This window comes from Ceratotherium simum, chromosome 4 (genome assembly GCF_057802395.1).
Source record: "Ceratotherium simum simum isolate JZ-2026a chromosome 4, ASM5780239v1, whole genome shotgun sequence".
Classification (NCBI taxonomy): domain Eukaryota; kingdom Metazoa; phylum Chordata; class Mammalia; order Perissodactyla; family Rhinocerotidae; genus Ceratotherium; species Ceratotherium simum.
This window is the reverse complement of record NC_141903.1, coordinates 39,629,330-39,639,924: the sequence shown is the minus strand read 5'-3', so window position 1 is coordinate 39,639,924 and position 10,595 is coordinate 39,629,330. Positions and strand designations below refer to the sequence as shown.

The 10,595-nt window shown below is 47.7% G+C and overlaps 1 protein-coding gene across 1 annotated transcript; it reads left to right on the top strand.

Moving 5' to 3' along the window:
- The first annotated feature begins 6,438 nt into the window (after positions 1-6,438).
- LOC147917267 (uncharacterized) lies at positions 6,439-10,293 on the top strand. The gene is made up of 3 exons (XM_087430325.1): positions 6,439-6,450; positions 8,779-9,234; positions 10,007-10,293. Exons 1-3 carry the CDS (start codon positions 6,439-6,441, stop codon positions 10,286-10,288), a joined length of 750 nt encoding a protein of 249 aa, XP_087286451.1. The 3' UTR covers positions 10,289-10,293.
- Positions 10,294-10,595: the final 302 nt, after the last annotated feature.

Below are 10,595 nucleotides of genomic sequence, written 5' to 3'. Positions count from 1 at the left end.
ATCAACCCTACAGAAGGGCCTGAGGGGCTGGCTTTAAACTGTCTGTATTTAAGGGGAAGAGCAAAGTCTGGCACATGTTGTGGAAGGAAGAGAGCAAGTTGTGATGTGTGATTCCTTTTACGTAAAATTAGTCATCATCTTGCACATCTGTGGATGCACACGGACACGGGCCAGCCTGGAACCACACTCGCCAACCAGAGGGACCAGGTGTGGGGCATGCGTCCTGGAGTGCAGGTGATCCCACATCACCCACAGTTTCCACCATATCTGATGACAGCTTGTGATCGATGCTCAGGTAGACTCAGCTTTTTGTTGAAAAAAATCTATTCTACTCTTGTCCCAAGCAAAAACTGTCTGTAAAATCAGGGCTTTGATGTGATAATTTTTTCTAATATACATTAGATTAAATATATGTGCTGTTAAAATAAAAACTGTTCACCTGTATGTCAACTAAGATCATTTTTCAATGGCAAAGTGATTAAATACTTCAGCTTCAGAGTCTAACTGTGTAAATTTGAATTCCTGCTCTGCCATTTACTACTGACCACTTATTACTCAATAAGTTCTTCTCTTCTTTAAACCTCATTTCCTTCTCTTTATGTTACGTAGGGATAATAACTGTTCCTCCCTGGTAGGATTATTAAGAGGAAATAGTCAATGAGAAGTGATGAGAACGGTTCCTGGCATAGAGTAACCACTCAGATAAATGTGATTATTAAAAATTGGTTACAGGGACTTTTGCTTCTAGTCATGTTGAAGTAACTAGGACTAGATTTGCCCTCCCACTGTGAACAACTAGAAAACCGGATAAAATAGGAAACTACTATTTTAAGACAATGGAAAATAGAAAATAGGACAATGATCCAGGAGAGGAAGGGAACAAATGAGGGGAGCCCTACGATCACTCGCTTTTGCGGCTGAAGACACTTTTTAGAACGCAGCAGGGAGGGGACACTGGTGCAGAGATCGATATTCAAGGAGGACAAGGTAACTAGAACTTGCAAATTATTCCATTATGTGATTTTTTGGGGAAAGGCAAAAATCACAGGGACAGAAAACAGATCAGTGGTTAAGCGGGGGTGAGGAGGGTTTTCTACCCAGGGGCACAACGTGTGGTGTCCTGGAGGCAGCTCATACCAGCTCACAAGAGCCCAGTCTGCACATCTCTTCCCAGTTCCATGTTTAGCTGCCATGTTAGCAGCTTGAAATTGGCCAGGGTAGGAGTATTTACACCAGGGAAATTAGCAAAGCCTACCGTCAGGGCTTAGTTGTGTGGTTTGTTTGTTTTTGAGAGCTAGTTTATAGCACACCACTGGGCAAGAGGGAATTTTTGGGGATAATCGAACTGTTCTATAGCTTGATTAAGGTGGTGGTTACATGATGGTATGCATTTATCAAAATTCATAGATCTTTACTTAAAAGGGTGAATTTTACTAACTACAAAAGAGAGATGTATAAAAAGCTTGAAATATTTAGAGATAAATTTATGTGAAAATGCAAAGCATCTAGGCTATAGTTTATATTTTTATTTAAAAAATGTAAAAGTATTTTTTTAAAAAGAAAAAAATTGGTAGACTAACCTAGCTAATTTCAAGGCATATAGTAAATTTACAGCAATGGTTCTCAATGGAGACAACTTTTTCCCCAGGGGACATTTGGCAATGCCTGGAGACGTTTTTGGTTGTCACCACTGTGGGGAAGGGGTGCTACTGGCATCTAGTTGGTAGAGGCCAGGGATGCTGTTAAATATCGTACAATGCCCAGAACAGCCCCCCACAACTAAGAATTATCTGGCTCAAAATGTCAATAGTGCCAAGATTGAGAAACTCTGATGATGGTAATCAAGGCAGTGTGGTCTACATCAATCAGACAAAACAGAGTCCAGGTTGTACGGACCTACACATATGATTGATCTTTGACAAAGGTGCCAAGGTATTTCAATGGGGGAAAGGAAAGTCTTTTCAACCAATGGTGTTGGCATAGCGGATATCCAAGCAGAAGAATAAATCTTGATCCTCATCTCAAATCATATCAATTAACTCAAAAAAATCATAGACTTAAATATAAAAGCTAAAGCTACAGAACTTCTAGAAGAAAACATAGGAATAAATCTTCACAATCTTGGGATAGGCAAATATTTCTCAGACAGGATACAAAAGCACAAATGAAAAAAACAAATTGGATTTCATCAAAATTAAAAACTTCTGTTCCCTAAAAAGACATTGTTAAGAAAATGAAAAGGCAAGGCACAGCTTGGTAGAAAATATTTACAAGACATATTTCTGACAAAAGGACTTGTATCCAGCATATATAAAAGCTCTTACAACACAACAAGAAGAAGACAAACAACCCTACAGAAAATATTTAAAAAGGAGGTTCCGGTGCCCGCATGAAACTCTGAACAAAATACAAAAACCAACTGCCTGAGAACTCTAAAAAGTAAACAAAACAGATTGTGGAGGAGAGTCAAAACTTGAACAAGTGATCTATCTAGGGGGCGTCTTGCCAGTTGTTCTCTCCGTCTCTCTCTCGGCTTTGCCCAGAAGGCAGGCTCCACTTGCACAGGAGCAAGGCTGCAGTGGCAGAAGGGGGATCCTGGGAGGACAGAGTGTGGGGCAAATGCAGGAGGAGAGACAGCCAGAAAAGCGGTCCCCTAAATTCTTTGAATCAGTGCACACACATCTCAGCGTAACCCCTGAGCCACACACAAGTGGGACAGGCCCAAACCAGCACAGCAAAGCTTTGAGAATGAGAGATTTAAACCATGTGCACACATCTTTTTTTTTTTTTTAAGGAGTTTTATGGTTTCAGGAACACATCTTTTTAGCCTAATCACTAAATAATGCGTGCTCAGGACAGACCCAAAGCAATACAGCAAAGGCCTAGAGAACTGAACTTAGATTTGAACCACTGCATGCAGAAGGCAAGACAGAACTTATAGCTTGAAGCTGAGTTGATTGCCTGCTAAAATAAAAACATTAGCTTTCTCCAGAGGATTATATTCAGGACCCAAATCTACATAACATAACATTCACAATGTCCGGGACAGTTCAAAATTACCCAACATATGAAGAACCACAAAAACGTGGACAATTCTCCAGGGAAAAGACACTAGATGCCAACCCCAAGGTGATGCATGTGTTGGAATTATCAAAGACTTCAAAGAAGTTCCATAGTTAAGGAACTATGCTCCATCAGGTCAAGAAAAGCACATTTGGAATGAATAAAAAGTTAGATGTTCTCAGCAGAGAAATAGAAACTATAAAAAAGAGCCAGATGGAAATGTCAGGACTGAAAAATACAAAATCTGAAATTTAAAAATTCGCTGGATGATTTCAATAGCAGATTGGGGCTGATGAGAGGAAAAAAACCTGTAAACCTGAAGACAGATTGATAGAAATGACACAATCTGAAGAACAGAGAGAAAGGAAAATGAGAAAAAAATGAGCAGAGCACCAGGGACCTGTGGGAAAATATATTTAAAAAGATTAACATATGTGTCACTGAAGTCTCAGATGGAGGGGGAAATAGACTGGGAAAAAATATTTGAAGAAATAAAGGCCTAAAGCTTCCCAAATTTGGAGAAAAACATAAATTGACATATTCAAGAGGCTCTAGAAAACCCCAAAAGGATAAGGTCAATGAAAACCACGCCTGGACATGTCATAAACGGCTGAAAACCGAAGATAAAGGAAAAGATCTTCAAAACAGCTAGAGAAAAACGTACCATGCGTACACTACATGGTACTACGCATGGTGGAATAATGATTGTACGTCCATGCAACGGAACACTACTCGGCAATGAAAAGGAATGAACTATTGATATGTACAACATCGTGGAGGAATCTCAAAGGCATTACACTGCATAACAGAAGCAAACAAAAGTACATCCTGTATGAGTCCATTCATATAAAATTCTAGAAAATATAAAATCTATAGTGACAGAGAGCTGATCAGTGGTTGCCTGGGGTTGGGACTGGCGGGAGGGACAGATAACAAAGTACAGGAGGAAATTTGGGGGTTGATAGAAATATTTGTTATCCGGATTGTGGTGATAGTTTGTCAGGTGTGGACATATCTGAAAACTTATCAAATTTTATACTTTGAATATATGCAGTTTATTGTACTTTAACAATGTAGTTAAAATTGGCAAAAGATTTGGACACTTAACAAATGAAGATATATAAACTGACAATATACACATGAAAAGATGCTCAGATGCTCAACATCATTACTCGTTAATGCAAAATAAAATCATAATGATATACCACCACATACCCACTAGAACAGCAAAAATTAAAAAATGATGGCAAGAATGTGAAGCAACTACAACTTTCATACATTGCTGTTGGGAGTGTAAAAATAGTACAACCTCTTTGGAAACACTTCTGCAGTTTTTTATTTAAACATACACTTACCATATGATCAAGCTATTCACATCCTAGGTATTTACCTAAGAGAGATGGAAACGATGCCCTCACAATGTCTTGTACATAACTGTTCATAGCAGCTTTGTTTATAATGAAAACCACTGAAATACACAGATGAATGGATAAACACACATGGAATACTACTCATCAATAAAAAGGAGCAAACAGTATGCCACAACAAGGATGAATCTTGAAACATAATGCTGCATAAAAGAAGCTACCCACAAAAAAATACTTATGTGGTTCTATTTATTCTAGAACAGGCAAAACGAATTTATAGTGTCAAAAAGTGAATCAGTGGTTGCTTGAGGTTGCGAAGCAGGGGAGGGGGACCACCTGAAAAGAGGTATTTCTAGGTATTAATTTTTGGGTTGTTACATGGGTGTGTACATTGGTGAACGTACACGTTATGGTATATGTAAATTAGACCTTGACAAATTTGATTTTTTAAAAAAATGACTATAAACATGAATTAAAATTATGATAAAACTAAAGAGATCAAAACGATGGTATTGGTACCAAGAGAGACAAAGGGAGGGACAGAACAAAAAATAAATTCAAGAAACTGACTTGAGTTTGAAATAGCTAAGAATTTAGAATGTGGTTACTTTGGTATTTCAAATCAGATTGGGGGAGAAATGAATTATTCATAAATGATGTTGAGTCAACTGAGTAACCATTCAAAATATAAAATAAAATTAGAGCCTTGCCTATTACCACTTACAAAAAATAAAACCCACACTGATTAGAGTTAAGTCTATAAAAAAGAAAAGCAAGCTTAAGTGGCCCAGCAGTAGATAGGCTCCAGGGTGGAGAGATGGGGAGCCCTGCCTGGGCCCAAGGAACCCTACTGGGTCACATTTTGCTTGGAATCTGGCTCTGGGTCCTGGAGATGCCCAGGCCTTGTGGCCCTGGGCCGTGTGCTGGACCTCTCCCATCTCAAGCCCTAAGGCTAAAGACTAACCCTGAAGCCCTCTTCTCCAGGCCTTGGTAGAGCTGAGGCTCAACTCTCCAACCTGTACAAATGGTCTAACAATGGTAGACTTCCTGCCTTGAAAGTCTGTGGTGAGGGCTGCATGGGATGCCACGTGGGAATTGCCAGTGCGGTAGTTGACACTTGGGAGATAACAACAAATGCTGGTCTCTTCCTTCTGAGCAGGAGCATCAGACCTGGGAGAAGCTGGGGCTAGTGGCTCTGCAGGAGAAAGCAGGCATGCGGCACAGCCGGTCCTTCCATGACTACCTCATTTCGTGCTCATGAGTCATGGGAAAAACCACGAAGGAGAGACGGCTGAAATTGGTGCATCCTGGGGGCTGAGGCACCCAGGTAAGGAGAAACAGCCCTGGGCAGCAAAGCGGATCCCCGGGACCCCTCCTCACCTTCCATGGGAGATGTTGGGGCGCTCTAAGAGTCTCCGGGCAGAAGTCCCCAGGGCAGCTCACTGGCCCTGCCGTGGAGAGCTGATCTGACTCCAGAAGATGTCTGCCTTCGCTTTGTTTCCCCCGAGTCTCGTGGAGCGATCTGGATTAAGCTCAGTTAAGAGGCAGGTGATGATCACAGGTGTTTGGTGCTTGGGCAGGAGTCTCCATGGAAACGGAGCCATCTGGCTTTCTTGCCTGGCACCAGGCCTTATGACTTCATGATGGAATCTTCTCTGACAGGCAACGGGGGATTTGCCAGGGGGAAGAGGAGGCCAGGAGGAAGCAACCTGCCAGGGAGGCTTTGTCTTCAGCCAGAGTTTGAAGATTAGGCTTAATCATGTCATGATGCGGGGCTCCTGCTGACTTGAGGATGGATGCTGGCGGCAGAGTTAGTGGGAGAGCGTGAGCGGGATTGTGCACCTGCCATTTTGCTGAGCCCCTGTGGGGAGTTGGTGGAGGCACACCCAGCCTCCTTCAATCTGGGACTCCTTGGTGAAGTGGAGCCAGGGTCCAGGCATGAAAGGCTGAGGTGTGGGAGAGCTGCTGGCCCACCACAGGGAGATCCGCCCTGGATCAGCACCAGCGGATGGCAGGAAGGGTAAGGCCTAGGTGAGCCCAGCCCATGGAGGGGCACTGTGGTCATGGCGAGGGGCCTCTCTCCACAAGCTGCTTACCAGGGGGCACTGGAGAGCCCAAAAGCCTTGTGCCGAGTCCCTTCATCCACACAACCAGCCACGCAACCAACCTGTGAGAGTTAGTGTCCTAGGGCTGCAGGAACAAATCATTACAAACCGGTGGCTTAACACAACACAAATTTATTCTCTCACAGTTCTGGAGGCCAGAAGTCCAAAATCAAGGCATGGGCAGGGTTCCTTCTTGGGGGCTCAGAGGGAGAATCTGTTCCTTGCCGCTCTCCCAACTTCTGGTGGTTGCCAACAATCCTTGACATTTCTTGGCTTGTGGCCACATCACTCCAGTCTCTGCCTCCACTGTCACATGACGTTCTCACTGTGTCTGTGTCCAATTTCCCTGGTCTTATGACAAGTCATTGAATTAGGGTCCACCCTAATCCAGTATGAGCTCATCTTAACTTGATTACATCTACAAAGACCCTATTTCCAAATAAGGTCACATTCACAGATGCCAGGGGTTAGAACCTCAACACATTTTATGGAGGACACAATTCAACCCGCAATTCCATACAAGTCACGGTGAAAAGAGCACAGGCTTTGAGCCAAGAAGACTTGGGCTCAAACCCTGGCATAGCCACTAGCCTGTTCTATTTCCTCCACACAGCAAAGTGGGAAAGGTGATCCTGTTCTCATGGGGCTCCATGAGGGTTACCTGAGGGAGAGGAAGAGCCCATGGAGGATCCAGGGAGTGGCAGAAACTCAGCAAAGATGGCCCTGAGCTGGACACAAGACTCAGAGGAGGGGGCCAGGTCCCTGTTCTCCAGGATCTCGTAGTCTGTGGGACAGCAGGCACACCGAGGGTTAGGACTTACGATGGGGACTGCAGTGATCAATCTGCACTTGAGGAGTTATGATGAGCACCGACCACACGGGCCTGTGGGAGGGGGAGGAGCACTCAAGGCCCAGAGGCCCCAGGGAGGATGGAGAAGGCCAGGGGCCAGACCGCAATAGGTCCTTCCCGTGGAACCCAGAGTCCACAGTGTACCCCATGTGCCCCACCATGTACCCATGGGCTCTGGGTCCCAGAGGTGACCCAGAGGCAGGCAAAGTGGAGGCAGGCAAAGGTGGAGAATGGGCTGGCTTTTCACTAAGAGGTGCTCTGGGCCTCTATGTCTCCTCTGGGCCTGGGAAGTAATTGCTTATTCCCCTCCCCCACCCTTCCCCCAAGGCATGGCTTCTGCCTCCTGTCGACCTTGAGTCTGGCAAGGACTTTGTTCCTGGCCAAACCCACTTTGATATTCTCTTTCTATCTTCCTCTTTTCCTACCTTCCACTTTCCTTTCATTTCTTCCAGTATTTGATATCTACTGTATGCCAGGGCTGTTCTAGGCCCTGAAGATACAGGAGACAGTTGGGCTTGTTGGAATTTATAACTAGTGGGGTGAGAGACGTTAATCAAGTAACCATGCATATGAATGTTTCACAGCAGAGGAATGAGTGCTCTGGATGAGAGGTATCAGGGTGGTAGGAATCAATAACAGAGTGATGCAACTAAACCAGGGAAGTGAGGGAAGTGAGCTTGAGCCAAAGAGCTGAAGAAGTTGTCAACTAGGAAACAGGAGGGGGAAGAGATTCCATGCAGGAGAATTAGCATGTGCAAAGGTCCTGTGGTAGGAGGATGCTTGGTGGGCGAGAAGGCTGAGAAAAGGTCTGTGTGGCCAGACTGGACAGTGAAGGGAATATGAGATGGGCTGAGAGTCAGCAGATTAGACTGATCATTTGGTGAAAAAGTATCAATTGAGTGCCTGTACAATGAGCCAGGAGCACCAGACAGACAAGACCACTGCCCATGCAGAGCAGGCAGACCACCGACCACGGAGAACATGGCAGTGAGGGAGGAGTGAAGGGCGAAGTGATCCGGAGTCACCCCGGGGGGATACAGGGGCTGGGAAGGCTCCTCTGAGCTGAGAGTGGACGAGAAGATCCAGGCACAGGCTCTAGGCAGGACCAGCTTGGCGTGACTGAGGGACGGCAAGCAGCCAGCATGTATGGAGCGGAGCGAGCAGGGGGAGAAGTATGCACGCTGAGGTTGCAGGTGCTGGCAGGGCTGGGTCCCCCCAGAGTGACCTAGCCACAGTTGGGAGCCACTGTGGGGTTTATCAGAGGAGAGCCACCTCAGGTTTGTGCTTTGGAAGGACCCCTCTGGCCTCCAGTGTAGGCAGGAACTGGGGAGGGAGCTGGAGGGGCCGGGGAGGTTGGGGTGCAGTAACCAACGGAACACCCTTCTCTTCCCAGACGCCCCAAAAGAGCTGCGAGGCTAAGCCCAGAGTCTTGTCCTGTCAGGGCCTCCTGGAGGAGGAAGACCCAGGGCCCCTGTCCCAGGAACTACAGGCCACCTGTTCAAAGGGCGGGGTGCCCCTCAACAACCTCGGCCTCTCCCATGCGTCCCTGGAGGCCCTGGAGTACCTGCCCTTCTACCGCACCTACGGGCAGCTCCTGGCAGAGGAAGAGCTGGCTCCACAGCCCGAGGTTTGCAGGGACCAAGGAGCAGACTGGAGTATCAGAGAAGCGCCATTCCCGGAGGACTCAGAACTGCCTGGAGGGTTCTTTCCTCACTACCGCTCCGAGGAGGAGCACTTTCCCAGCCTGGCCCTTCCTGGCAGGTCGTGTGGGGGCTCCCAAGACCCACCCTCCAGGAGGGAGGCGCAGGCGGGCTGCTTCTGCAGGATGACAGTGAGTGAGGATGCTCTGTGAGTGGGGGCACCAAGGAAGGGTGCCGGGAGCAGCCCCAGGCCCCTGGTATCCTTCAGACCTCTGTCCCAGGGCCCCAGACCCTAGTAGGACTGGCCAGTCCCTGGGAGGTCCAGTGGGGCTCCCAGAATGGTGTGTTGTTGGTTAAAAGCCCAGAGGCCTCAGTCCCAGCTCAGCCACTTGCTGGGAGAGTGGCCTGGGGAACGTGGTTAAGCCTCCGTGAGCCTCAGTTTCCTTATAAAGAGAGATAATAATAGTAGCTACTCTTAGAGCTGCTGTGAGAATTACATACAATAATGTGACTATTCCACCAGGCTTAGCCTAGTGCTCCCCTACAGAAAGGAGGGGCCGGGGAGGTTGGGGTGCAACTTTATCCTTCTGACTTGCTGAGCACCCAGGCAAATGCTTCATGTGCATCTCTCATGTATCCTAATGATAGTCCTATGAGATGGGTCTAATTATTATTCCCATTTAATGGATGAGAAAAATGAGTCTCAGAGAAATTAAGTGACTTGGCCAAGGACACTTCACTAGCAAGAGGAAACCTGGGTCTGACCCAAAGCCCGTGCCCTGCAGAGTTACTAAAAGGCCCCTCCAGCGCACGAAGCTGGGCACGTGCCCCGCGACTGTAAAGATGGAGGTGGCGGGATGAGTGGGTTCTAGTCCCAGACACGCCCCTACTGCCACTGTGGTGTTGAGGCACAGGCCACTCCTGGGTGTCTGGGCACAAAGCTGAGAGCCTGACTCACCGTCTTGTCCCCTTCCAACCCAGGCTGCCTCGGCAGGCCCAGACCTCATCCCTGGGTCCTCACACTCGGCGCCCTGCTGCTCCCTCTTGCTGGTCTCGGCAGGGCCTGCCCGTGACAGCGGCCTGGACACCCCTCTCTCCAGCGATGCCGCCTTCAGGGGCCATGCCTTTTGTGCCTCAGGATTCGTGCCTTACTACAGGACCCCCGAGGAGGGGCTGCACACTAGCCCTGGGCCACCTGCCGCTCTGGCTGGGGGCCAGGAGCTCACAGGGGAGCCGCCCAGGCCTGGTGCAGCCACGCTGTGAGGGAGCAGGAGCTGGCGGCAGCAGGGGCCACCAGAGCACGGGCACCCAGTACCCGCTGATCAGCGAGGGGTGAAGGTGGTTGGGGGAGGTTCCCAGAGCTCGGCTTGCCCTGACCACAGTCCTCAGGCCTTTATTGCCCCTGCCTCAGTGCCCACCACCACTGCTGAGGACCATCCCCCCTCCCTGCCCAGTGGAGCTGGCAGGGGGCCCCACCCCTGGCAGACTCTCCCGTCCTCTCTCAGTCCACTGAGCCAAGCAGGCAAGACCCTGTGCCCTGCTAGCTTGAGGCTCCATCCCGGCGTCCAGC